This window comes from Olea europaea, chromosome 21 (genome assembly GCF_002742605.1).
Source record: "Olea europaea var. sylvestris chromosome 21, O_europaea_v1, whole genome shotgun sequence".
Taxonomy (NCBI): domain Eukaryota; kingdom Viridiplantae; phylum Streptophyta; class Magnoliopsida; order Lamiales; family Oleaceae; genus Olea; species Olea europaea.
In genome coordinates, this window is record NC_036257.1 from 11,962,759 (window position 1) to 11,989,723 (window position 26,965).

At 33.9% G+C, this 26,965-nt stretch overlaps 3 protein-coding genes across 4 annotated transcripts; all 3 read left to right on the forward strand.

The window, feature by feature from the left end:
- The first annotated feature begins 7,374 nt into the window (after positions 1–7,374).
- LOC111370680 lies at positions 7,375–10,085 on the forward strand. The gene is made up of 3 exons (XM_022992507.1): positions 7,375–7,683; positions 9,276–9,497; positions 9,600–10,085. Exons 1-3 carry the CDS (start codon positions 7,492–7,494, stop codon positions 9,819–9,821), a joined length of 636 nt encoding a protein of 211 aa, XP_022848275.1. The 5' UTR covers positions 7,375–7,491; the 3' UTR covers positions 9,822–10,085.
- Positions 10,086–11,218: 1,133 nt separating this feature from the next.
- LOC111370681 (rho GDP-dissociation inhibitor 1-like) lies at positions 11,219–13,896 on the forward strand. 2 transcript variants are annotated; one of them, XM_022992509.1, is made up of 5 exons: positions 11,219–11,900; positions 11,974–12,040; positions 12,616–12,834; positions 12,930–13,054; positions 13,573–13,896. In XM_022992509.1, exons 1-5 carry the CDS (start codon positions 11,661–11,663, stop codon positions 13,600–13,602), a joined length of 681 nt encoding a protein of 226 aa, XP_022848277.1. In that variant the 5' UTR covers positions 11,219–11,660; the 3' UTR covers positions 13,603–13,896. The 2 variants fall into 2 exon arrangements, with proteins under 2 accessions (XP_022848277.1, XP_022848276.1); XM_022992508.1 differs by having other exon boundaries at positions 11,225–11,900; positions 13,595–13,896.
- Positions 13,897–23,157: 9,261 nt separating this feature from the next.
- Positions 23,158–24,726, forward strand: LOC111370682 (acyl-CoA--sterol O-acyltransferase 1-like). Its single transcript, XM_022992511.1, has 2 exons — positions 23,158–23,457; positions 23,884–24,726. Exons 1-2 carry the CDS (start codon positions 23,211–23,213, stop codon positions 24,699–24,701), a joined length of 1,065 nt encoding a protein of 354 aa, XP_022848279.1. The 5' UTR covers positions 23,158–23,210; the 3' UTR covers positions 24,702–24,726.
- Positions 24,727–26,965: the final 2,239 nt, after the last annotated feature.

The following is a 26,965-nucleotide window of genomic DNA, read 5'->3' on the forward strand; positions in this document are numbered from 1 at the left end:
GAATTTTAACAAGTCCAAGAAGAAGACAAAAAGATGTTGTTTTGTGTGTAGAAAATCTGGTCACTGTGCCAAGGATTGTAGGCATTGAAAATAAAACAACTTCGAGATCAAAGTGAATTCCATCCAAGATGACAAAATTGTGGCCACCATAAGTGAAGTAAACGCAATCAAAGGAAATGTTCCCAAGTGGTGGTGTGATACTTGTGCTACGGTACATGTATCACATGATAAATCTTTGTTCAAAACTTATCAAAAAGTGGATGGAGAACAAGAGATTCAAATGGGTAACGAGATGTGGTCCAAAGTGTTTGGAAAAGGAAGTGTAGACATTATCTTCACTTTCGGGAAAACTGTTACTCTAACTAATGTACTATATGTTCCGAATATGAATATGAATCCAGTTAGTGGCAATCTCTTAGGAAAATCGGGCATTAAATGTATTTATGAGTCCGGCAAACTTGTACTGTTTCTTAATAAGAAATTTGTTGAAAAATGCTATTCGTGTAAAGGAATGGTCAAATTATGTACCATTGACAATGAAATGAATAAAAGTAATTTTGCTTATATTGTGAATTTATTTTCATTATGGCATGCTAGATTAGGTCATGTTGGTAGAAATACAATAAAACGCATGAAAAAATATGACTTGATCTCATATGATGAAAATGATGAACATAAATGCAAAATATGTGTAGAATCTAAAATGATTAAAAAATCATATCAAAGTATTAAGAGAACCTCTGGTATTTTAGAATTAATTCATACTGATATATTTGAACTTAACGGTATGTTAACTAGAGGTGAAAATAAATATTTCATAACTTTTATAGATGACTTTTTCTAGATATACATATGTTTATTTGATAAAACATAAAAGTGAAGCTTTTGACATGTTTAAGACATACAAGAATGAGGTTGAAAATTATCTAGAAAAGAAAATTAAAAATTTTAAGGAGTGATAGAGGTGGTGAATACTTTTTCAATGATTTTAATTTGTTTTGTGAACAACATGAAATTATTCATCAATGTTCTGCACCTAGGACACTCTAACAAAACGGCTTAGCTGAAAAAAAAATAGAACATTTGTAGAATTGATAAATCCCATGCCTACTCATGCTAAGTTGCCCTTTAACTTATTGGGTGAAGTTTTATTAAGTGCATGTAGAATATTTAATAGGATTCCTTCAAATATACTAAGGTTTCTTCTTATGAATTGTAGAAAGGAAGAAAATCGAACATTGGATATTTCAAAGTGTGGGGGTATCTTGCCTATTGCAAGAAGATGAATCCTAATAGGACCAAATTGGATCCAAGTGGCATTAAATGTGTCTTTGTTGGATATGCAAACAATAACAAATCTTATAGATTACTAAATTTGGAGTCCAATGAGATTATCGAATCCAACGATGTGGAGTTCTTTGAGGATTCGTTATCTTCGAATAATGAATTGAGGGAAAATCTTGAAAATATCCCTAACTCAAGTAGAACGCATGATGAAATATTTTCTAAGGATGTTGATGAATCTAGTGAACCATGAAGAACCAAAAGAATTCGAGTTGAGAAGTCTTTGGGATCGAATGAAATCGATTCTCAACTTACTCCTTTTACTTAGTAGAGAGAAATGAGTTGAATGTTATGAGAACAATTCCTTTTGTTCTACAAGTAGAAACCGGCCCTAAGACTTTTAAAGAAGCCATGGGTTCTTGTGATAGCACCTTTTGGAAAGATGCAATTAAGGATGAAATGGATTCGATAATGTCCAATAATACTTGAAAACTTGTTGATTTACCACCGGGATCCAAGCCTATTGGATGCAAATGGGTATTTAGGAGAAAATACAATATTGATGGATCCTCAAATACCTTTAAGACTAGATTAGTAGCCAAAAGATATCGACAAAAGGAAGGAATCGACTATTTTGATATTTATGCACCGGTAGCTAGAATAACATCGATTAGGATATTATTCGCTTTGGCTTCAATATATGACTTGCATCTTCATCAAATGGATGTCAGGACGGCATTCCTAAATGGAGATCTCGATGAGGAGGTCTATATGCAACAACTCGAAGGGTTTGTCCTACCTGGAAATGAACATAAAGTGTGCAAATTGTTGAAATCTTTATATGGTCTGAAGCAAGTACCAAAGAAATAACATGAGAAGTTTGACTTAACAATAATATCATTCGGGTTTAAACATAATAGCGTTGATAAATGTTTATATTCTAAAGTTTGTGATGATTATGTGACATTTATATGCTTGTATGTTAACGATATGCTGATTATGAGTAATCACATGGACGGAATAGAAGAAACAAAAATGTTTCTTTCTTCCACATTCAAGATGAAGGATCTTGGACAAGTGGATACAATTTTAGGTATCAAAGTCACAAAGACTAGTGGGGGTTGCTATCTAAGTCAATCACATTATATTGAGAATGTGATAAATAAGTTCAAATATTTGAACATAAAGGAATGTGTACCCCGATTGATCCAAGTTCAAAACTAATAAAGAATAATGAAAGGGCAATTGCTCAATTGGAATATGCAAGTGCTATAGGGAGTCTTATGTATGCTGTTCAATACACAAGACCGGATATAGCTTATGCAATAAGTAAACTTAGTAGATTTACTAGCAATCCGAATAATGATCATTGGAAGGCTATTGTGAGAGTTCTTGGATACTTAAAGAAAATCAAGAACTTGGGCCTACAATATACTAAATTCTCGGCGATATTGGAAGGATTTACCGATGCTAGTTGGAAAAGTAGATCCACTTCGGGTTGGGTATTCACTCTTGGAGGAGGTGCTGTTTCTTGGAAATAAAATAAAAAAACATGTATAACACACTCGACCTTGAAATCTGAATTTGTAGCTTTATCGGGTACCGGGAAAGAGGCTGAGTGACTTAAGGATCTCTTATATAAGATATCTTCGGGATCGAAGAATATATCTTCAATACCTATCATGTGTGATAGTCAAGCCATGTTAGCAAAGACATATAACGAGGTATACAATGGAAAGTCTAGACATATGAGTTTGAGACATGACTAGATAAGGAAATTAATCAAAGATGGAATAATTTACCTAAATTATGTAAGGTCAATTGAGAATTTAGCGGATCCTTTACCTAAAGCACTAAATAGAGATTTAGTGGCATCTACTTCGAGTAGGATGGGTTGAAACTCCTTAATTAAAAAGGGCCACCAATGACGGCAACCTACATGTCATTACTCAAAAGGTAATCCACGAGTTCAAAGGGTAACAAGACATTCGATATGTGGATAGTTGCAGCATTATTTAAATCCGCAATGATCCTATCCTAATTAAATAATGCTGGTTGTTACTGAAGTAAGGGTTGAGCTTAAAGCTCTTAATGAAGTTCGGTGTTAAAACACAAGTACCTCTAAAAGTAACAAAAGTACTGGAATAACTTCACCTAGACTAACTTCGAGGTGGTGCCGCTTCAATAGAGAGTTGGAGTTCCTCTCTTAAAAGTTTGTCGAATAGGATGAGCGCAAGGCCATAAAAGCGCTAAGCGAGTTAAGAAACTTGAGAACACATGATACTTATATTTGTGTTCTAAGCGAGTTAAGGAATTTGAGAACACGTGATACTTATGTGTGTGTTCTTACCGATATTGTCGCTAGGAATAATTGGTTCAAAGCTTCTATACTGCCTCTAATTTCGATTTTACTTTGTTTGAATTACACTATGGTTAAATTCAAATCGAAAGATATCTAATCCTTATGCATAAGTATCGTCTTTTTGAATATGTGATCGTATTGATTTTGAACAAGTGGGGGATTGTTGAATATTTGTTCAAATCAATGGAATGATAATGGACTTATTGTAGGGCTCAATTATGGAATGAATGGACTTATTTGTTCAAATCAATAGAATGATAATTTGAAACCTGTAATTACGAATCTGTGACTATTAATTATATAATTGTTATTTTATTATATTTATTCAATAAATATTTTTAATTAAGTAGATAAAAACCTGATTTTTGCATAATTAAACTTAACACTTAGTTTTTGAATTGTGCATAGTTAATACATGAATTGTGTATTTTTCCCAAATATTATTCTAGTGTGGATGAAATTTGTCAGATAAAGTTGTCGATAGGGGTGGGTATAGATGCAAGATTCAAGTTGGGCCAATCTTTTGGCCTAACCCAAAATCGAAGCCAATCGAGTTGATTTACGTAAATTCACTTAGGAAATTGGGATTACAATTTAAGCTAGGGTTTGGATTTCGAAATTTTCAAGACTAGACTTAATGGCTACATTAAGATTTAAAAGTTACTTATCTACATATTCATTTTTGGAAAAAAATCATAATTAATAGATTAAGTATTACCTATTTTGAAACTAAAAACAACATTTTTAAATTTCAAGAATTAAAAATTTATTAAAATTTATTTATGATTTAATTAATTAATTATATATTTTATTAATCAATAGATTAAGGTCACAAAATCATACAATTTGGCCACAAATCGGCAGCTGCCAGCTTTCCCTATCTCTCATAAACTTCCCCAGGTCTTCGGCCCGAGCTGTATAAGGCAAAAACTGTTGAATATTTGTTCAAATCAATGGAATGATAATTGACTTATTGTTGGGCTCAATTATGAAATTGGTAGAATGAAAAGAAATTGAAAAATAAAAAAATTGATTTTTTGCCTATGCGTACGCACAAGCTTAATTTTGTGCGTACGCGAGATGTATTTTGGCAAAATCAGAATTAAATTTTGCTTCTACTATGCGTACGCACGATTTATACTATATGTACGCATAGTGTTAAAAAATAGTCATTGGCTGATTTTTCAATTTGAAACTTAAGAGCCGTTTCGGATTAAAAGTTGCTACTTTTCATCTTGTTTTGGCACCATTTCGTGATGCATTGATTAAGATCTATAAATAGGTGATGAATGATCAATACAAACATAATTAGAATAATTGAAAATATCTTGAGATTCATATATCATTCCATATTGAATCAAACTATTGATTTACATTCATATTCAAGATCTTCCTTTGTGTTCTTAAAGTTTTGGAGGATTGCACTTGTACTTTGGTGTTAAATCCTTTACAAGGATTGATATAATTCTACTAACCGTTTGCCAAAACCCTTAAGCATCTCATTCAATCTCGAGAGGGGGTAAACATAGTTTGATGACAACGATCTCGTGTTTAGGTCTCAAATTCGTTCTTGACGTATTACGTGATTTCTATTCATTTTGTTTCTATAATTTTGTTGTTGTTGTTTCTTCTTCAATCTCTTATTTTCCAACAGAAACTTGTTTAACAATTTAATTAGTTACATATTATTTTTTTTGTCAAAAATCAAGAAAAATTTATGTCACAAATTATTTTATGACCTCAATTCAAAAAAATTTCGAACACAATTTGTTCATTGATGACAAATCAAAAATTTATAAGTCATAGTTTATTTATCAATTACAATCACAAAATATTATAAGTCGCAACTTATTATCGATCACAAATTAACAATTTTTAATGCCACACATTATTTCTTGATCACAATTTTTTTTTTCATTGGACACATATTATTTATTGGTCACACATTAATCAATTTCTTCGTCACAAACAATCATATCATTTGTGACCATCACCAACAGACTACCACCTCACCACCGTCACGAGTCATATTGTCGTTGAAATCGCCTTTGCCAAAACAACCATCACCACTTCAAACAAATCAAAATATACCACATCGCGCACCAAATCTACCACTACCTCACTAGTCCCGTCTCCACTACCATCTCACCATCATCACCACCGTTGCTGTACAACACTAAGCACAACAACAACAACCACAGTCTCATCACATTCCCCAACAATAACAAAAACCACGGCCAGATCATACAAATCTACTTCACATAGTGATGGCTTGCATCGATAGATCTCATACGCGACTTGGTCATGAAGAGATAACAAGTTGGGCACGACACACGACAAGGAGGTGTTCGTCTGAGTAGGACGAGGGGCGGTGGTCTACATGCGGTGTTCGTCAAAACAAAATGAGGAGAAAAAACGAGGCATCATGCAACTTGGCCATGAAGAGACCTATGATGGCGGTGGTGTTGTCAGGCTACTTTGCACGGCTTCACTCCGATGAGTCCTTTCCGATAGAGAAAGAGATATGAGAATATAGAGAGAAATAGAAGTGAGGGAAAAGAAAGAGGGAATTATATATTAATCAATTAAATTTTAAATATATGAATTAGTTAACAAAAATATCTGATTTTTGAAATATTAAACATAACATATGATTTACGAAAATGAGATCTTTAAATGTGGTAGTTTCCGTAATTTCCACTTTCGCTTTTTTCCTGAAAGTCCAAAGCTTTTTCAAAAAAATTATTAATGATAATCCCTTGGTCCAAAGCTCAGTGCAAACGAATGTTTGCACACAAAATTCAAAGAATCTAAAGGAACGTGAGTCATTTATTTAGCAAAAACTCGTTCCCCAAACTATTAAAAAGATCATCTCCCCCCTCCTTTTTCATGTTTTTGCATTACAGATATGATATTTTTCTGCACGTCTCTAATAATATCAAGTCTAATTCCTATTTTGGACTTAGGGTCTGTTTGGTGCTGATTATGAGAATTGATTTTTTGATTGTTAGCCTGAAATATGGGTCCTCACCTATGAGTGAAAAAAGTAAAAAATGATGGCTGACTATGATAATTGGTAAGTAACGATCAAAAAATATTATTCTGATTTGAAAAATCAAAATCAGACGGGGGCTTAATTAGCTAAGTGCACATAGATTTTTGTGTATGCGTACATCAATTTTAATTGCAATCTTTGCAAACTTTGTTAAGTTGTCTTACCAATGAAGTGGTTTATCCATTGTTCGTCTACTATTAAGCCCTTGTTTGACACCATTTTAATTTTTAATATATATTTTTCTCTCTTTTTTTTCAATCACATATTCTTTATTAAAATAATATTACATGTGAATATAAAAAACTCTTATTTTTTAACCATACATTTTACCAAAAATACTATTTCACAATACATTTTACCAAAATTTTTCATTATAATGTGTGTCAAACAAGGGCTAAAATAGAAAATGAGTTTTAGAATCATGGATTTTTTGAAAATGTATGATTAAAGAGTAGGGAAAAATTTTTGATTTATGGAAAATATTTTATAGAGAATTTTTGAAATAAATTAAATTAAAAAAAAAAGAAAAAGAAATTTACTTCAATCATAGACAAACGAGGCCTAATTATTAAATTGAATTGACATTAAGTTATCCGTGTAAATTGAAGCTCAATGACTTAATTGAATTGCCAGAATAGTTTAGTGATCTCCAACAAAATTAACCATCGTAGAAATGAATAACAAAGAAACTTGGTATTGGTTGTAGCAAAGTTGGGTGTGAGGATTTGGGGATTGACTTCATTTTACCTAGGTATATATAGCAGGAGCAGAAGTCCCGGTGCAGAGAACCATGGCGCAGGTTCTAAGCCTCCGCCCGCGCCCGCCAATCCCTTCCACAACTCAAATCCCAAGCCACCAACCCGTTTCAACTCCGTTTAAACTTACCGGCCCGACTCAGCCAACTCGCAGCTGGACTTCTCTCCAACACAGTCTCAAGTGCAGAGGAAGGTTTTCTTGTCTATTCTCTGACAATGGCAAAAAGGTCTTTAGCTCAAATCTTCTCCTACACTTTACTTAATTTTGCTAAATTGCATTTTTGATATTTTTCTTTTTTCTTTTCGACGATTATTTGCCGTTCTGGTCCTTCTGGATCACTTGAAAATAGGGGTGAACACGAAATTTGAGTGGGAAGAAGGAAATACTGATATGTAAACGCGGTTTTTATGGTTAATTTCTGATCACTTTTTATATTGAAGTTTCTAGTGGTGATTATCTAATTGTGTTAGGGGGAAGAGAGATGTAATTTTGGACGATGAGAATTTTGAATGGTTTGGGAGATTTTTACAGGGAAATGTTTGTAATGAAAATTTGGAAATCTCGCCTATTTGAATTGGCTTCAACAGATGCCCCAAATTTTATTCAAGGTTAATGAAGCTGCTACAAATAAATATAGAAACTTTTGTGTAGCCTGCATGTCAATTGCACATTTTTTCTTTCTTAATTTACTGGTACTTGCAAGTTTCAATATACATGTCACAATAGTTTGTATAACCTTTTTTGTACTCGTGGCGTACTCTTCCTCAATAGGAGATTGAGCCCTAGTGTCTACTATATTAGAATTTATTTTCTGCATAAGAGATCAGAGGATAAATTCTAAGAGAAAGTTGGCCTTCTTCAGGAATCTAAAACATGATGTTTAGAAAGTTGTTTATTCATGAATTGTGTTTAGTTGGAAAAACTTGGTCTCAATTGCCATATATGGTTGCAAAGATGCTGTTGCTTAACAGAAGTCGAAAAGATGAAGAGGTGTATCGCATTAAGTTGCAAGTTTGAATCTGGGAAAAATGTGTGAAGCTAACTTCTACAATTGCATCAATGCCATCCGTGAGGATATCTTCTGATTATATCTGAAACTTAATGACTAAATATTGTTTACTATCTGATTATTGCTCTTTCAAGTTTTTATACTTTTAGTTAACCTGTTAGTTTGTATGTTCACACTTTTTAACTCTTTCATCTTTCACAAATTATAATTTTTTAGTACCTTAAAATTGTCTTTAGTATGGCTTTAAGCTCTTGTATTTGTACATCTAAAAAGATTTTGTTGATCAAACTTCAGCTTTCATCTGTTGTTTCAGCTTTTACTCAAGTGAGTTCCTTTATGCATCTATATATATTCTGTTGCTGACACATATCTATTCACTGCTATCTTCTATTTCTCGGCACTGAGTACTTTTAAGTTCCTATCTCAATGTTGGCGGATTCACTATAGGCACAACTCCAGCTTGGCATCAAGCTAAGCCTCATCAGAAGCAGATCTGAGAAAATTTTCAATACCTGTCAATGAATCTTCTTTATGTTGGAGCTAATTTGTATGAACGGATATTTTCTAAAAATTAATCTACTTGTATAAGATGTTCCTATGCAAAACTATCCTGCTTTGACCGCTAAAATCAGCAATTTTGTACTGAGGATTATTTTTAGAGAGAAGGAATTCGGGTACATCAAATAGAAGAATAAGACATATGGTTTGAAAGTATTTAAAAATTCTGGAGGACTTGTATGGTGATTTGTTATGTTTTTCATACTTTTCTTTTGTCTTGTTAATTTACCTCGTGAGATTTCTAATCACAGGAACAGGCTAGAAAAGCTTTAGAAAGTGCCCTAGGTGGAAAGAAAGTGGAGTTTGAGAAGTGGGACAAGGAAATTAAAAATAGAGAAGAAGCAGGTGGAGGAGGTAATTCAGGAGGAGGTGGTTGGTTTGGATGGGGAGGACGATTTGGTGGATCCAATGGTGATCATTTCTGGCAGGAAGCACAGCAAGCAAGTCTTACAATTTTGGGTATCCTGGCCATGGTAAGTACTTGTGCTAGCTCTTCTTCTGTGACTTTTATTTGGATATTTTTCCTTGTTGCCCCTTTTGGAATCTTATTCCTTCATTTATCTGTTCATCTACAGTATCTGATAGTTGCAAAAGGGGATGTATTACTCGCCGTCATTTTCAATCCTTTGTTGTTTGCTTTGCGGGGAACGCGGACAGGGTTCACCTTTCTGACGTCAAAGATAACGAATAGGGTATATGGTCGTTATCATACCGATGTTCCCACTATTCCTCAGCAGGAAGTGACTGCCGGTGTTTCAGCCAAAGAGCGAGTTGTGGGGAAATGGGGAAGCGAGTGACTGACTTAGTTCTAGGTGAAATTTTTACCATCTAAACATAGAAACATTGTTGCATATCGATTTTGGTACAGTGTAGTGAGCATCCTGACTTCATATTTATAAATGCTAGCTGAGCTTACTTTGTGGAAGATCTTCAATTAGTTGAGGGCGTTTGGTGTTCTCATATGATTTAGCACAAAATATTGCCCTTCATATTTACCTCTTGTATGCACATGGTTTATATAATCAAGGGCGGATCCATTGCCCCACAATAAATTTCAAATATATCATCTTGCTCAAGGTTTTGTCTAAATTTTCAAAAATGTCCTTATAATTTTCAAATTTTGACCCCACAATTAAAATTTTATGAAATTTGCACCCACATTTATTTTTTTTCTAGCTCCGCCCTTGTATATAATATGTCCTTTTGGTGCGAGCAATGGCTTGTACGTCTACGACATGTTTGACCAGATGGGTTGGATGATATAGCCCTTGTTTGGGCTCCATTTTTTCAAATTATAATGAAAGAAATAGTAATTTTTGAAGAATCTATGGTTAAAAAGAAAGAATTTTTTTTAGATTTACGTGTAATATTATTTTATTGAAAAAAGAATTTTTTTTTAAATTTACGTGTAATATTATTTTATTGAAAAATGTGTAGTTGATACAAAGAGAGAAAAATGAATTTTAATTTAATGGAAGATCAAAGAGGGGCATAATACAAGAAGGAAAAATAAGTTGAAAAATGCTTTGTGTGACTACACTGTGAAATGATGGTTAGTGACATCTCACCATTTTCTCTGATAACATGAAGAATATTCAAATCATGCCTCATTATTAACAGTCCAATCATATGTCTCAGTTAGAAAGCTCGAGTCGAATCTATTTGATGTTCGAATAGAATTGAAATAATTCGTCGGGGCCAATTAATCTACTATTTCTCAGTCAACGTCTATCTTTTAGAAGGCTCGATAAATTATGTTACGAGTTTTTACATATTTAATTATTCTTTTTGAAGATAATTATGAGAATATCTGTAGATTGATTCGATAAAGTAATCAAACAACAAGAACCCCCCTCTTTTGAGGCAAATATTTTAGACCAATAAAATGTAGAATTGACATCAAGTTAGGACAACCGTTACTTATAAGACATAGTAAAGCCACCTGTCTGTCCCGTCCTTTAAATCTTTATGATAGCCACGTGATCCTTAATGAAAGCAAAGCAAAGGGAAGTACAAGTGGGGGTTATAATTAGCTGAAATTGGGTGCATGTACCCCTCGTCCAATCCAATCCAATTCAATCATTGACCGATAAGAATATGTCAAATTACAGAGGACCTCTCGTCCATCCAATCTTAGGCTTGCTGTCTGTGTGTTGGAGTCCCCTTGAATCGTGGGTTTTTTATTTTTATTTTTTATCCTTAAGAAGAAAATGAAAAAGCAAAATGACCTTCACGATCTCGCCACTCCACTCCAACCCCTACTCACCATTTCTTTGTTGGTGAATCATTTATTCACAACCACATGACCAATTCCTTCAGTTCAAAAATTCTCTCGCTTTCTCTCTCTTTCTTGTAGTATTATTATTTTTTCTTGGTGTCCTTTTCTCTTTGGTTCTTGGAAGCCTTATCCTTTGTAAGGCTTGTTTATCCTTTCTTGAATTCTTTATTTTACTTACTGTAATAATTTTTTATTATCTTCAATTTTATTTCTTTACTATTCTATATAAAAGCAGATTCTTTTCGTTTTATGTTTGCTTTCATCTCTCTGCTCTTTTCTTCTTTGTGGGTGAGTGGGTGGGTGGATTCAATTTATGAAATCTTCCATTGTTGAACCAAAACCTTGATTGTGATTGTTGATGTCTTTGGCTGTTGGAGCCATGGGATTGGACGAAAATAAGGAGGAGGGTAAAGAAGGGAACCCAACAGGTCCAGATCATGCTGACTCTGAAATTGAGCCTGATACTTCTGGGAGGGTTAGCAGGCAAATGAGTGACGGTTCTCTGTACACAACTGAGGATGAAGAAGATGAAGATGCTGAGTCTAAAATCCAGTTGGGTCCTCAATGCACTCTCAAAGAACTGTCTGAGAAGGATAAGGTTTGTGTTTCTCCTTTATTTATGTTTCCTAATTTCCATTTCATTGTATAATAATAATGTTTTGAGAATTTAGGATGATGAAAGTTTGAAGAGGTGGAAAGAACAACTTCTGGGGAGTGTTGATGTGAATTCTGTTGGAGGTAATTCTTTTTCTTTCTAAAACTTGTTTTTTCTTATTTTATATATTGCCTGTTAAAGCTTGCACAGGAAAATTCATCAAATGTCCATGGATTTTGTTACATCTGTATGGATGAAAGAATGTACATTTGGTAGGAGGAAAATCGACTTGAAATTATGGAACCTAAAGAACGAGCTTCAACATTTTTCCTAGGATCTAACCTTTTCTTTAGCTGGTATGCTACATGAAAATCATCCTAGGATTCAGAGTATGCCATGACGCTCAATCTAAATGAATCACATTAGATGTTTCTATTTCTCTATCTTTCTGACTTGCTCTGATGGATCAAGGACAAAAAAATTGAATAGTCTTTCGAAATATTCCTTGAAAAGTTAAGGATTAGTAATCTTTTTAAGAAATTGAATGGATTTGGTCTTATTTATTATGCGAAGGACGGAAGATCAATCTCACCGGTGAGCTAGAGGGTAGGTCAATCACACCAAATGTACACTCTATCAATATAAGTCAAATTGCACAATGGGTCATGTGTTTTGTTGTGGTCATTGACCTTCTTTTGTTATCACTGTCATATTGTAGAAACTCTGGATCCAGAAGTCAAAATCTTGAGCTTAGCAATTAAATCCCAGGGTAGAAACGATATTTTTCTTATAATCCCTGAGACTGGAAACCCGAAAGGCCCGTGGTTTACTTTGAAAGAGGGAAGTCGTTACAGCCTTAAATTTACATTCCAGGTCAGCAACAATATTGTTTCAGGCCTCAAGTACAGGAACACTGTTTGGAAAACTGGCATCAGAGGTTCTCTTTCCTCATATTCTGTGTTTCTTATTGTACATTGATGGAATTGTTGAAGTTTTTGATTGAAATTTACCCTTTCACAAATGCTGTTTTAGTTGACAGCACAAAAGAAATGATTGGAACCTTCAGCCCTCAATCAGAACCTTATACACATGAGATGCCGGAGGAGACGACACCATCTGGCATTTTCGCTAGAGGATCATATTCAGCTAAAACACAGGTGAATTCCACCATTGATCATCTCTTGTTACACCCGTTGAATTCTCATCGCTTTAACTCAAAACTTGGCTACAGATTAATGCTAGAAACACACTGTTATGTTCTCTTATTATCTTTATTACTTTATGACAAATTGCCTGTCAATGTTTCATATTAGAAGCTTAAGTAGCATGCAACTATTTGTAGTTGGATAATTAGTTCCAGAAAAGTTAATTTCTTTATATAGAAGAGCTCGATCTCGCTATAACAGGTTAGAACTGCTGTGGTCGTTGAGCAGTCTCTTTGGAAAATGAGTTTAGAACCTGAATTTGCTAGTCAAAAGGATTAAAGACCTCCATATTCTTTTGCATTTTCAAGACTGGACGATGACTAAATCTTCAGTGGGGCGGGCGCACCATCCACGTGGTGCGCTTGCCCAAAGACGAGGTGCCACCTGTCGAGGTAGCGCACCGTAGCGGTGCAACTGCCCCACTGAAGTTTCTCTCCTAGACGATACATGATTTCATCACTCTTATAAAGATTTTCCATCTTGTCTGTGCAGTTTCTTGATGATGACAACCGGTGCTACTTGGAGATGAATTATACATTTGAGATCAAGAAGGATTGGCAGGCTACTGCATAACTTGAGACTTATTACTAGAAGTATTTTGTTTCTTTGTCCTCAGAATGTGTGTATCTCATTTTAGTTTTGAGTATTTATGTCCGGTGTGATCACAGCAGCAGATGATAGGAGAGGAAGGGAAGAAAGAAATTTCCTAAGATTGAGATGATGAGGTTGAAAAATTCAGTTGTTAAGTTCTATTAATTTGTTGAGTATCATTCAATAAAGTTGAACTTGACATACATTTTAACAAAATCTCCTCCCTTTCTCTATCTATCTGTGTCATTTTTCTGTGTTAGAAAACTGGAGAATAAAAAAGAAGGATTGGGAGAGTATAATAGAGAGAGTCAAAACTAAAGCACATAAATCATTACAACGATGATCCTCATATATAAGGTTTAACATGAGTAACAATTCTAGCCTCCAAAATTCGATTAATCTCAAGCTAAACTTAACAATTAATTTTATTATTCGTTTCATGAGATCTACACCTTTTCAACAACATATTTTATCAATTTTTATCAAGTCTGCTAAAAATTTGATTTTGATATACACCAAATAGGGTCTTAATAAAATATACTCTTTTAGAGTAAATATGAAAATTATAGACAAAATCAAATGATCCTTAATATTATCTACTGTTTTACAATATTAAGAAACCCGGTGAAGGATCATACAGGGTGTTTGGTCGGAGGAAGTCGAAGAACCAAGGTGATTTTAGCTAACCATTTTCTTTAGCTTATGCTTTTCTATTTTCCCAACTTCTTATTATTAACAAATATATTACGTCCCCAGGTATGAGATGTAGGACCTTCATATGTTCATCCTTCTTACCGTTATTCTTGCACTGAAACGACAATGCATGTTAATGGTTTATTTGATAAGGTGGAATGAATTGAATTGATGTGGTTAAAATTTTGTCCTAAGTTGAGTCCTACAGTGTACGTCCCTATACGCGACTGGTTTACGAGTATTTTGGGCCATAAATGAGCCTCACACTCCCTACTGTAATGTCCACGTTTATTATGTTGGGCCTTATTCATGAAGTTAAGGAAAAATTACCTACAAACCTACAACTAAGGACTAGTTTTCTTAAATAAGGAGATTAAGTTTAAATTTCGCATATCAAGTGTTAATTAAAAATTATTAAATTAATTACTACAAAATTAATATAAAAACCGTTTTAAATACAATATTCCTTTTAACAACTCACCCACTCGTTTCATTTTCCAATTTTCTCTCTCATCTACCTTCTCTCGTCTCTCTTCCTTTCTCTACCGTTGTCGAAGATTGTTTCAATGTCGGCTCTAGTTAGCTCGCCTCTAGCATCTGAGCTAGTCATCTTACCACTCCCGACTGCTCTAGTCCAGTATCTACCATCTCTAGTTCACGAGACATCAACACTACTAGATCCGACTTTTGCGCGCCAGAGCGAGACTCCGGATAAGGCTCCATCTCACAGCAAGAGGCACACTTCACCTTCATATGCTTCAGCTCCGGAGCTTATGAGCCCACCCGTACCTCCAATGAAATCTCCCAAACCTAGGCCGATTCCATCCAATCAGTGGACTTTTACCTAGTTTCATCGAGAAAGCCATACAGGTGCAATATCACTAATAGAGAAATTTTGTGTTCCTGTTATTGTATATTCATATATAAATTTTCTGTTTTCCTTAAAAAAATTAATTAGGTTTTTGAATGTTACCAAATTAATTTTTAATTGAATGTTGTCAATATGTTAAAATGGCTACTGTTTTTTTTTCCTTTTTGGTTATTGATAGGTTTGTTTTAATGAAATTATGTTGACTTTTTGTATCTTACTTAAAAAATGATTTATAGGAGCTTTGAGTAATTTTTGGGTTTGATAGATTGAAAGCAGAAATAGGGAAATGTAGTTAATATTATTTTTGTGTTTTTGGGTTATCTGAGAGTGAAATGGGGAATAATTAGGAAGTATGTGCTCACGTGCTGCAAACAGCATTTTCGGAGCAATGCCAAGGAAATTGGCTTTATCAAGTGTTGTTGTGAATGTCTGAATTTCTGCTAGTGGAAAGAGGGCTTTCCTTGCTGGAATGTTTTTGGATTTCTACGGGCATCTTTTTTATTACAAAAAAGGGTTGTAATTTATAAAGATTATTCTAATCATCACAAAAAAAAATGTATGGCTTACTATTTTAGGTTACGGTGATGATAAGCTATGATGTTGGTGTGCAGTGTGTGTAAATTTATTCGTAGTGACCTTTTGTGACCAAATCTGCGTTAATTGTGACTAGGTGTGACCAAACTTGTGTTAATTGTGATTGATTGTAATTGTATGTGTTGCGGTGCTAGTCTGTAGTGTGTGTAGGTTTTTTCTGTCGTGACCTTCTGTGATCAAGATTGTATTAGTTGTAACCAATTTTGTGTTAACTGTGATCGACTGTAACTATATATGTTGTGGTGCTAGTCTGCAGTGTGTGCGAATTTATTTGTGATGATCATCTGTAATCAAATTTGTATTAACTGTGATCGATTGTGATCAAATTTGTGATAATTATAACCAGTTGTGATTGTAACCAACTTAATAGTGACTTGGTCACATATCGTCATAGTTACAATTAATTTGGTCACAGACAGTTACAATGAAGATAAATTTGGTCACATTCAGCACGCAATACTCAAAACGTTGCTACCACCTCACCACCACTACCGCACAGATCAATTCCAATGTACTATCATCACCTGTAACACACCATCATAGCTACCACGCAGATCTATTTCTTAAACACAGTTGCCACCCAGCAATCACCATCACTTGCAAATAGAGAGACATTTTTTAGAGAGAGAGAGAGAGAGAGAAAGCGTTTTTTTTTTTTTTTTTTTACAAGGTGTCCGGGCTTGCGTCCGACTAGATCCTTGTCCCTGAACCTCCGGCCCCTCAGCAGCTCAGGGAGGTAAATCGCAGGATGTGCCCTTGTTGGCTCCCAGGTTCCCACAACTTATTTGGACTCCTTCCGCAAAGAGAGCTCTCCTCACTGGGCGTTTGTTCACACCAATGGCTTCCTCTCCATATGGCTCCCAGTGTTAACTCCAGGAATCGAACTCCCCACGCTTGCTTCTAGCGTCCCAGCGAAGTGATTGTTCCACCAACTCGGATGTGCCCTGGGGGGCGAGAGAGAAAGCGTTTTGAATTTATGGAGGCTTCAATCTTACCTAAATAGTTCCCTAAAATTGTGGATTTTTATCTGTGTTTTTAAATGTATATGGAGAGAGAGAAAGAGAGAGAGAGAGAGCATTTTGAATTTCTGGAGGCTTTAATCTTCCCTACAAAGTTACCTAAATTGTGTGTTTCAATTTATGTTTGTAAATGTATATATAGAAAGAGAAAACTTTTGTCGATAGAGAAAATGTTTTGAATTTTTGCAGGCTTCAATCTTTTCTAAAGAGTTTCTTAAAATTGGAGATTTTTGCATATGGATGGGGTAGTGTGGTGAGGCTCCAAAAGGGCGAAAACATAAATAAATTAGTTAGCATTGAGTATCAGACAAGACACTTTTGTTGATGTGCTAGGTGGATATTTTCTGGGTTGCCTAGGGGTAGGTTCCATGGGGTGGTGGATCGTAGGATATCATTGATTGATATATTCTTAATTTGGTTGTTGGGTGGGTGCGGTGGAGATAATCAATTTCAATTAAATATATATTATTAATTTGAATTAACACCTAAATTTTGAAATAATTTGACAAGTTTGATAATTTTGAAATGTAATTCTTATATATAAGAGTTATGTATTGTTCCTTGAAGTCAAAGGAAATTACATATAAATAAGTATTTAAGTTTTTCAATCCAAATAATTAGGCGTGGAATTTATTTAATCAAAAATTAGGTAATAATTCAATTTATAAACATTAAAAATAATAATATAAAATTAAATTAATTTACCTAACTCCAGCCCTTTTCCAACCCACACCCCCAAACCCTGACATTATTCAAATTCCTCTCACCCCCTTTTCTCTCGCCACCTTTCCCTCTATTTTATCTATCTCTTTATTCAAATTTACAATCGCTGCTACCACCGTCACGTTATCACCACTTGCACCACCACCACCACCAACAAACAACCAACGACCAACTCAAAATCTGGCTAAACAAATCATAGGAAGAAGAGATCACCCAAAACAACCCCAAAAATCGTCTCAAAACCATCATCGCCACCCTCCACACTAGCAATCAATACAAACCAGACTATATTTGCTCAACATCGTCCCAATGTTGACTATCCACAGAGCGCCTGCCACTGTCGGTTCATAGATCTCCTCATCCATAGATTGCTGCCATCGTCATTGTTGCTGCTTCTTAAGTATGGCGAGATTTGGTGGCAGGTGACATTGCACTCGAAGCAACGGCAAGACGCGTTATCATGATTTGGTGCAATCGTGGTTGCACGCCAATCGTTGTCCCAATCTGGTGTGGCGTTCAATCTGTTATTTCCTTTCCTTTTTTATTCTTGAATTTGATATCTATGGTTGTTTGTGTGGCTGATGGTTGTCGTGGTAGTGTTTTTCACAGTTATTATGGTGGGTCAGTGTGGTGATGGTTTTGTGATTTTAGGTGACAGACAATCTGTGTGGTGGTGGTCGTAGATGGGGTTATGTTGGTCATGGTGGCGCTATTAGGCTGTGTTGGTGGTGGTCGCGATTGGTCGTGATGGTGGTGATACGTGACCAACTATTTGGTGTACGTTTGTGATCAATTATTTGATTATTTGTGACTAATTATTTAAGTTTAATCTAAAATTTGATAATTTGTAACTGAAAAATAATTTGTGACCAACTAATTTAAAAATAGTGACCAACAAATAAATTGTGATCTAATTTTTTTTTTGATTTGTGATCAATAAAATAAATTATGACTTATCAAAATTTTGACTGTAAGTTTATGACTATGAAATAATACGTGACCAATTAATTTAATAATATGTGATCAATAAATAAGTTGTGATTCGTAAATATGCATATGTGATTATTAATTGTATAATTGTAACCTTAATATATTTAATTAATAAAATATATTTAATTAATTAATACCTGAATTTTAAATTTTGAAACTTAAAACATGAAAATAGAATTACCATGTACTTACCTAACTTGTGAATTTTCCTCGAAGTCAATAATCCGCAGAATGTGAATTTGGAACTTCCTCTCAAGTGACTTTTTTACTACAATCTCAGCCGTTAAACCCGCACCATGAAAAACCAGGTGCGCGGGTTTCATGCGGCCCAAATAGTAGAATATGACTTCGAGGAAAATTCACAAATCAGGTAAGGAAAATTCACAAATCAGGTAAGTACATTCTTCGAGGAAAATTCACAAATCAGGTAAGGAAAATTCACAAATCAGGTAAGTACATGGTAATTCTATTTGGGCCGCATGAAACCCGCGCACCTGGTTTTTCATGGTGCGGGTTTAACGGCTGAGATTGTAGTAAAAAAGTCACTTGAGAGGAAGTTCCAAATTCACATTCTGCAGATTATTGAGACAATCTCCAACGTTGAATTTGTATTGATCACTGGGTTTGGGCCTTAATGTTCAAACTGGTCATAATTGACCTAAGAAACCTAAGCTTAAACGTATGTTGGCTTGTTTGTTACGCCTTATATTGATTATGGAGAAAACTGGCTGTAAAACCTTACAGTGAGGGGGCCTCACAATCATTGACTACGGGAAAAACTGGTTGTAAAATGAGGGGGGCCCTCACTGTGTGTTTGTATGGCAAGCACAGCTCATTGATTACTCACCGTTATCATTAAAAAAAAAATAAAAAAAACTCTTTTTAGTATACTTATTTTCAACTACGCATTTACATAATAAAATATTTTACAATTAAATTTAAAAATTTTTCATATTTTTTAACTACACATTTTCTAAAAAATCACTATTCGAAATTCTATTTTATCCAAATAATGATTGTTAAACAAGGGCTTAGTTGCCAGTTTGATTTCGCAAAAAAATATTTTTTATTAAATTATAATAAAAGTTGATCAAATATATGATTAAAAATAGATAAAAATTATTAGTCTTAAAAATATATGATTAAAATTAATTATTAACCTTGATTCAAATATCTATCAACTTTTTAAATTAAACCCTTGTTTAAGTTTTATTATTTTCATAAGAATATATTTTTGAATAGTATATTGATAAAAATGTGTGGTTAAAAAATAAAAAAAATTGAATTTGTATTATTTTACTGAGAAATGCGTGGTTAAAATGATGTTAAATCATTTTTTAAAAATATATTTTTCTTGAAAGAATATGGATCGAACAAAAGCTAAATCTCAGTTCTTAAAGACCGGATCTAACATCATTTCTTTTAATCGCAACACGGAAATTTCTATTAGGTGGTCCCTCACTAGACACAACGGTCCCTCACTAGATTTAGGGCCTGTGTTGATTCAGTGGGTTCTTCGCGGAAAATGGGAAAAATTTTCCATCTTATTTGTCGTTTGATTGCTTAGATTTTTCTAGAAATTTGTTTTCTTTCCTTCGCCCTCCCGTGACCCATTTTCCTTACGATTGTGGAAAACCAATTCTCATGATTTTGGTGGGAATTGAATTTTCCAGCTTTCTATTTTTATTATTTTTAGCGATGAAAATAAATTCTATCCACAATTATAAAAAAATCTATCATTTTAATTGATAATTTTCATGAAAAATAAAGTCAAACAAACTTTAAAAGATCCAAATTTTCAACATTTTCAGATGAAAAATTACATCAATGAAACACATTTAATTGATAATTCCTATTAAAATAAGATCTAGACAATTCAATTCCCCGAAATTTGTTTTCTTTCCATTCAAATTTCATTTTTGCAATCAAACGGATCTAATTGTTTACCCTTTATATATTAAAATAAGAAAAATAAAAAAAATAAAAAAGTTTGATAAAAATTTTACTCTAACATCAAGGCTAGTCGAAAGAATAATTAGATTGAAATTATTGTCCATCCGGGATCATATGTATTAATTAATAAGAAGTTAAAAATAAGAGTGCAATAAAAAAAAGACGAAAATATAAAAGACAGTAGAAATGTGATAAAACGAAAGCGAGAATGACAATTATAGCATTTAGAGGGTGTTTGGTAGGGATTAAAATTAGATTTTTAGTAAATTGTGATAGAAGTTTTTAAAATTAGTAGTTTAAAAGTTGTGGGACTTATAAAAAATGTAATTAATATTAATTGTTTGACTTGTCTTAAATTAAAATCAAATTTCAATTCTAACCAAACAAGTTCTTAGATTCAAAATCTAGCAAAGATTTTCTATGGAAATATTTGCCCCCACATATTCGATTCTCAACCCCGTATCTGACCCGGGCTATTAATGATGAACGTTACTGACTCTCTTTTTTATTTTGTCCTTATTTAATTTTTCTGCCGCAAAAATTGAAGACATTAATTAATATTTTACATTTCTATTAAGTGGGTCCGAATTTATGTTAGTGTTTATGTTGAAATAATTATAATACATTAAGACTTTTCACGTCCATGACAAAAGGGTCCATTTACATGTTCATGTATCTCATTGTTATTTGTATTATAACCTTTGAGATACAGTTGAAGTAATCGAATCATCATTTAGGACCTCTTTGAGCCACATTATTTCAAAAAAATATATTCTTAAACAGTGATTTAATATCATTTCAACCACACATTCTTCAATAAAATAATATTACACGCAGATTAAAAATTTTTCATTATTTTTTAATCACATATTCTCATCAATACATTATTCAAAAATGTATTATTACCAAAATAATGTTGGCTCAAACACCCCCTTAATAGTAAAACGCGTAAAACTATTAACAAGGCTAAAAAGACAATTGAAAACCTCGTCTAATGCCCATCAACTTGACATCAGACATAGACCCTTTGTAGGTGCGAATTCTACAAACTTAACATGGACTTCTACGCAATAAACTTACGCGCACACAGAATTTTATGACAAATTTTCGCAAATTCTATGACAAAATTCATGAAAGCATAAACATTAACAAAAAAATTGAAATTAGATTTAATCACAACTTTCAACATAATAATGAGAAAATACCACATCATAAAAATGACCAAAAACCCCTAAAATTGTCAATAGTAGTAGAGCTATTTACACAACTGAAAAATGGTTCCAAAATGTAAAATATCTAAGTTTCTACTCTCTAAAAAGATGCCTTGGATCAAGGCAAATTTAAGAGTCGGCCCTCTTGAAAATCTTATTTTTCTCCATTCGAATGACACTTTTTGATCAAAATAATGCCGAAAACTTGTCTTCTTCCTTCTACAAACAACTTACCTCGAAATACATCCAAAACCCCCCAAAAAGAAGAAATATTTCTATGGGACAAGCGACCATCTCACCAAAGTTTTTGTGGAAAATTCCCAAACTCCGCTGGTGGCTTTGGGAAATAATTTTCAGACTTCTTCGCAATAAACTGATGCGTACACAGAATTTTATGACAAATATTCGCGAATTCCATGACAAAATTCATGAAAGCATAAACACTAACAAAAAAATTGAAATTAGATTTAATCACAACTTTCACATAATGATGAGAAAATATCACATCATAAAAATGACCAAAAAGCCCTAAGATTGTCAATAGTGGTAGAGCTATTTACACAACTGAAAAATGGTTGGAAAATGTAAAATATCTAAGATCTAAGTTTCTACTCTCTAAAAAGACGCCTTGGATCAAGGCAAATTTAAGAGTCGACCCTCTTTAAAATCTTATTTTTCTCCATTCGAGTGACACTTTTTGATCAAAATAATTCCGAAAATTCGTCTTCTTCCTTCTACAAAGAACTTACCTCGAAATACATCCAAAACCCACCAAAAAGAAGAAAAATTTCTATGGGACAAGCGACCATCTCACCAAAGTTTTTGTGGAAAATTCCCAAACTCCGCTGGTGGCTTTGGGAAATAATTTTCATTTCCTGAGGTCAGCATTTAAGACTTTTGAATAAGCAACCTTTCACTTTTATTTATTAGTACTTTTAGTACACTTTTTCTTTCAAAATTATAAATTTTTTTTACTCAAAAGATGAATATTTCCTGTTAGCCAGATCCAAAACTAAGCAAATAAAAAATAAACATAATATGAAAAGGAAAAATAGAAAGAAAATAGGGAAAAACAGAGGCCCAGATCTGTACTATCACTTTACATTTGTCCCCAACAACTTAAGTGCGGTCATGTGTTTTCTCAGCTTTTGAATAAATTAAAAGATTTACATTTTCTTTTCCCACAGTTGATTCTTACAATTAAAAACCGGCAAAGTGGACAGGATATTTTGCTCCTTTTTCTATAGTTGAAAGTTAAAATTTTAGCGGATTTTAATAAAAATTGATTAAATATTTGTTAAAAATTTGAGGATGATATATTTTAAAATTAATTATTACCAAACAATGGCTTGAGGCTTTAGTTAATTACTGGTTCGAAGTCAACACGATAAATCTGACATTTCTCTTCATATTCACAAACCAGACTTGCAGACAGAAAACTTATTCTGTAAGAAGAGAGAAAAATGGAAGGCGAAATCAACAATTTTTTTATGGTATGGATTACAGTTTTTGCATCTTTAACTTACTGTCACACAATAGACAAAATATTCCCAACAGGCTACACAAGGAGCATAGCAATTCTCCCGGTGGTTTGCCTTTTTTTCTATCTTCCACTCAATCTCACCACCATTCACCTCGGCGGCACCACCTCCTTCTTCATTGCATGGCTTGCAAGTTTCAAACTCATTCTCTTTGCCTTCTGTAAAGGTCCTTTATACACGAATTCTCCGACCTATAAAATATATTGTTAAAATTAATTATTACCAAGCAATGGCTTGAGGCTTTAGTTAATTACTGGTTCGAAGTCAACACGATAAATCTGACATTTCTCTTCATATTCACAAACCAGACTTGCAGACAGAAAACTTGTTCTGTAAGAAGAGAGAAAAATGGAAGGCGAAATCAACAATTTTGTTATGGTATGGATTACAGTTTTTGCATCTTTAACTTACTGTCACACAATAGACAAAATCTTCCCAACAGGCTACACAAGGAGCATAGCAATTCTTCCGGTGGTTTGCCTTTTTTTCTATCTTCCACTCAATCTCACCACCATTCACCTCGGCGGCACCGCCTCCTTCTTCATTGCATGGCTTGCAAGTTTCAAACTCATTCTCTTTGCCTTCTGTAAAGGTCCTTTATACACGAATTCTCCGATCCCGATATCCCGTTTCATTCCGTTAGCCTGTTTGCCTATCAAATTTTCTGCAGAAACTGAAAGTGTTTCATCTGAAGAAACGAAAAAGAAAACCCAGAAATCTCCTATGAATTATGTTACCAAATTAATACTTTTGGCTACTCTAATACGTGTGTATGGTTATAAAAAGTATATTCATCCTTATATCATTTTGTTTTGCTATTGCCTTCATATTTACTTCGCGCTGGAGATGTTACTAGCCATGGTTGCTACAGTGACTCGAGTCCTGATCCGGGTTGAGCTCGAGCCGCAATTTGATGAGCCTTATCTGGCTACATCCCTGCAAGATTTTTGGGGAAGAAGGTGGAATCTTATGGTATCAAATATTTTGCGTCCAACTGTATATGATCCTGTTCTGTCAATTTCCAGGCAAGTAATAGCAAGAAAATGGGCGGCGCTTCCGCCAGTTTTGGCTACATTTTTGGTGTCTGGGTTGATGCATGAACTGGTTTTCTATAACATTGGAAGATTGAAACCAACTGGAGAGGTAATGTGCTTCTTCCTGCTTCATGGAGTGTCATTGGCTATGGAAATTGGCATAAAGAAACTGTTGAAGGGCAGATTTACCCTGCCTAGGATTGTGTCGGGGCCATTGACGCTGGCTTTTGTGATGACAACCAGTTTCTGGTTGTTCTTTCCGCCATTCTTGAGGGGCAAGGCAGACCTTAAAGGGTGTACAGAGTCTATTGCATTCATCGAGTTTGTGAAGAATCATCAACTGGTTAGCCCCAATAATGTTACTTGTCCATTCCTATGAAATATTTCACTCAGAACAAGTAATGTTATTCATCACGAATTATTAGCGTCAGCGTTTGAGTTAATTAGAGAGTATAATCGCTTGATTGATAGAAGTATATGAAAGGGATGCCGACAGTTATTTTACATCATTTTGAATGAAAACTACAAGAAGATATTCTAGTACAAGAGATTAGTTGGAGCTTAAAGCGATTCGAAAAGTGGATTTTTCTGGAACACAAGTGAGCTATAAATGTCAGGGAGACAAGCAACCACCAACTCAAATACATAGAATTTATTGTTCACGCATTAATTCCATCGTCTTGGACCATAACACAAGGCACAAGATGAATGTAGTAACAATGACTGTATATACATGCAAATAAATTGATAAATTTCTCTGATATCTAACTTTGTCTGTATTATCTAAATTTCTGGACAAACCAGAATAAAGTAAGAAAGTTGTGGTAAGTCGACAAACGTAGAACTAAGTCAAGTCTTATGATACAAGAGTTCTCATACAAAATTGTGCGGCAATGAAAATAAGTGCTAGTTTGTTATTTTTGTAAGTAGAAGACTACATCAGATGAAAAACAGAAGAAGAAAGAACATACAAATAATTTTATAAAGATATATAAATGAATTACACATTTTATGTTGTTGGTCATATTAGGATCCCCTTATGCATTCTTGGGACTAGTTACTCTTCAAATGTTTCTTTTGCAGAGTAAAAGATAATAATGTCAGCTTCCTTAGGCAACTTGAATCTCACCCTCTTCTTCTCCAAATTCTCTTTTCGACTGAACCCAGATAAATTTCCTTCTTCTGATTCATCAATCTTATCCAGTTCCCCCATAGAGAAACTGACTCTTGGTGTAAAATATCCAGTATGGGCATGATCAGGAGAAGACAGATACACTTGCTTGTTAGATTGTCTCATAATTTGAATTTCACCTCCCATAATACATTCAGGATTATTTAAGCCTGAAGAAGAATCGACAAGACAATCCCTCAGAGTCATCATTTTTGATGGGGCATTTCCATTTATTTTGTTGCAAGACCCTATTTCTTCTGAAGTTGATGGCCTCAAACAGCAAAGATTTTGCCCCATGAATTAGCTGAAAATAATGACAAAAAAGTTATGTTATGATTCTAAGAAAACATAGGTGAATATACGAGACGGGAAATTTTTTATATAGGTAGTTTAGAGGGTATTCAGGTGAATATAAAGTAAAATGCGACGGAGAAACCAATAAGAGAGTAATTAATCATCATTTTTCTTGTACTTTTTGAATCTTGGACTAAATTTCAGGTTTAATTGTCTGAATCTGCATATCTTATAACTAGGTATCAACTTTGGTTTTTAAGCTCTATGGCAATTAGAATTGGAGTGGTAGAAGACAATATTTCTTTTCTTGCATTGTGTACAGGTCACTGAAAACAAGGAATTATTTTCTTAATATTGACAAAACTGATGACAGTCAAAGCAGGCTTTATAAAGCTTGCCCTTCAAAAAAAAAATAATAAAAAAATGGTTGAACTCCAACATTGAGGACCCCTACCGCCATGTCACTAGAGTATCGTGAGGGAGGTAAATTGCGGGATGTGCCATAGCAGGCCAGGTAACAAAAACTTGTCTGTACAATGGTGCCTACAAAGAGTCCAATTCCATATTTCAGGAATCGAACCCTCACACTGCGACTGCCAGTAAGGTTGAGGCTAACTCACTATTGTATATTAATCATCGGATTGTAAGAGTAACGTGTGTGAATCTTGCTATTTGTACATTTGGAGTTGATAACCTCAGTTGTACATGTAGTATGACCGAATATGTATAGAAGACTTTAGAGAAATACCCTTAAAATTGGGATTATTTTGAAACAAGGTAAGGTCATGTTACTAATCATGTCTTAATAAGCTATAAAATCGGATTAATTACGATTGAAAGGAAAACACATTAATGCTTTCTTAAAACCAATCCATGACTCACGATCCCCAATCTCGAAACTTAACCACATAAAACAAAAAATCTTAAAAAAATACTCCCAAAATCTGCAAATTTAGGCACGAATTGACATCTTCCATATTATTAACGTCAGAAATTTCGCACTATCCCTTCTTAAAATCTTCTAACAAAAAAAAAAGTCAGAAATCTACGTCTTTAAATCAAATGTAGAGTTCATTTTTCAGATTTTGGTGTTCATTTAGTCTCTTATTTCAATTTCATTTTACAATCAGCATTGGAAAAAATTGTTTTCCTAGTTAACATACTCATTCTTACTTGAA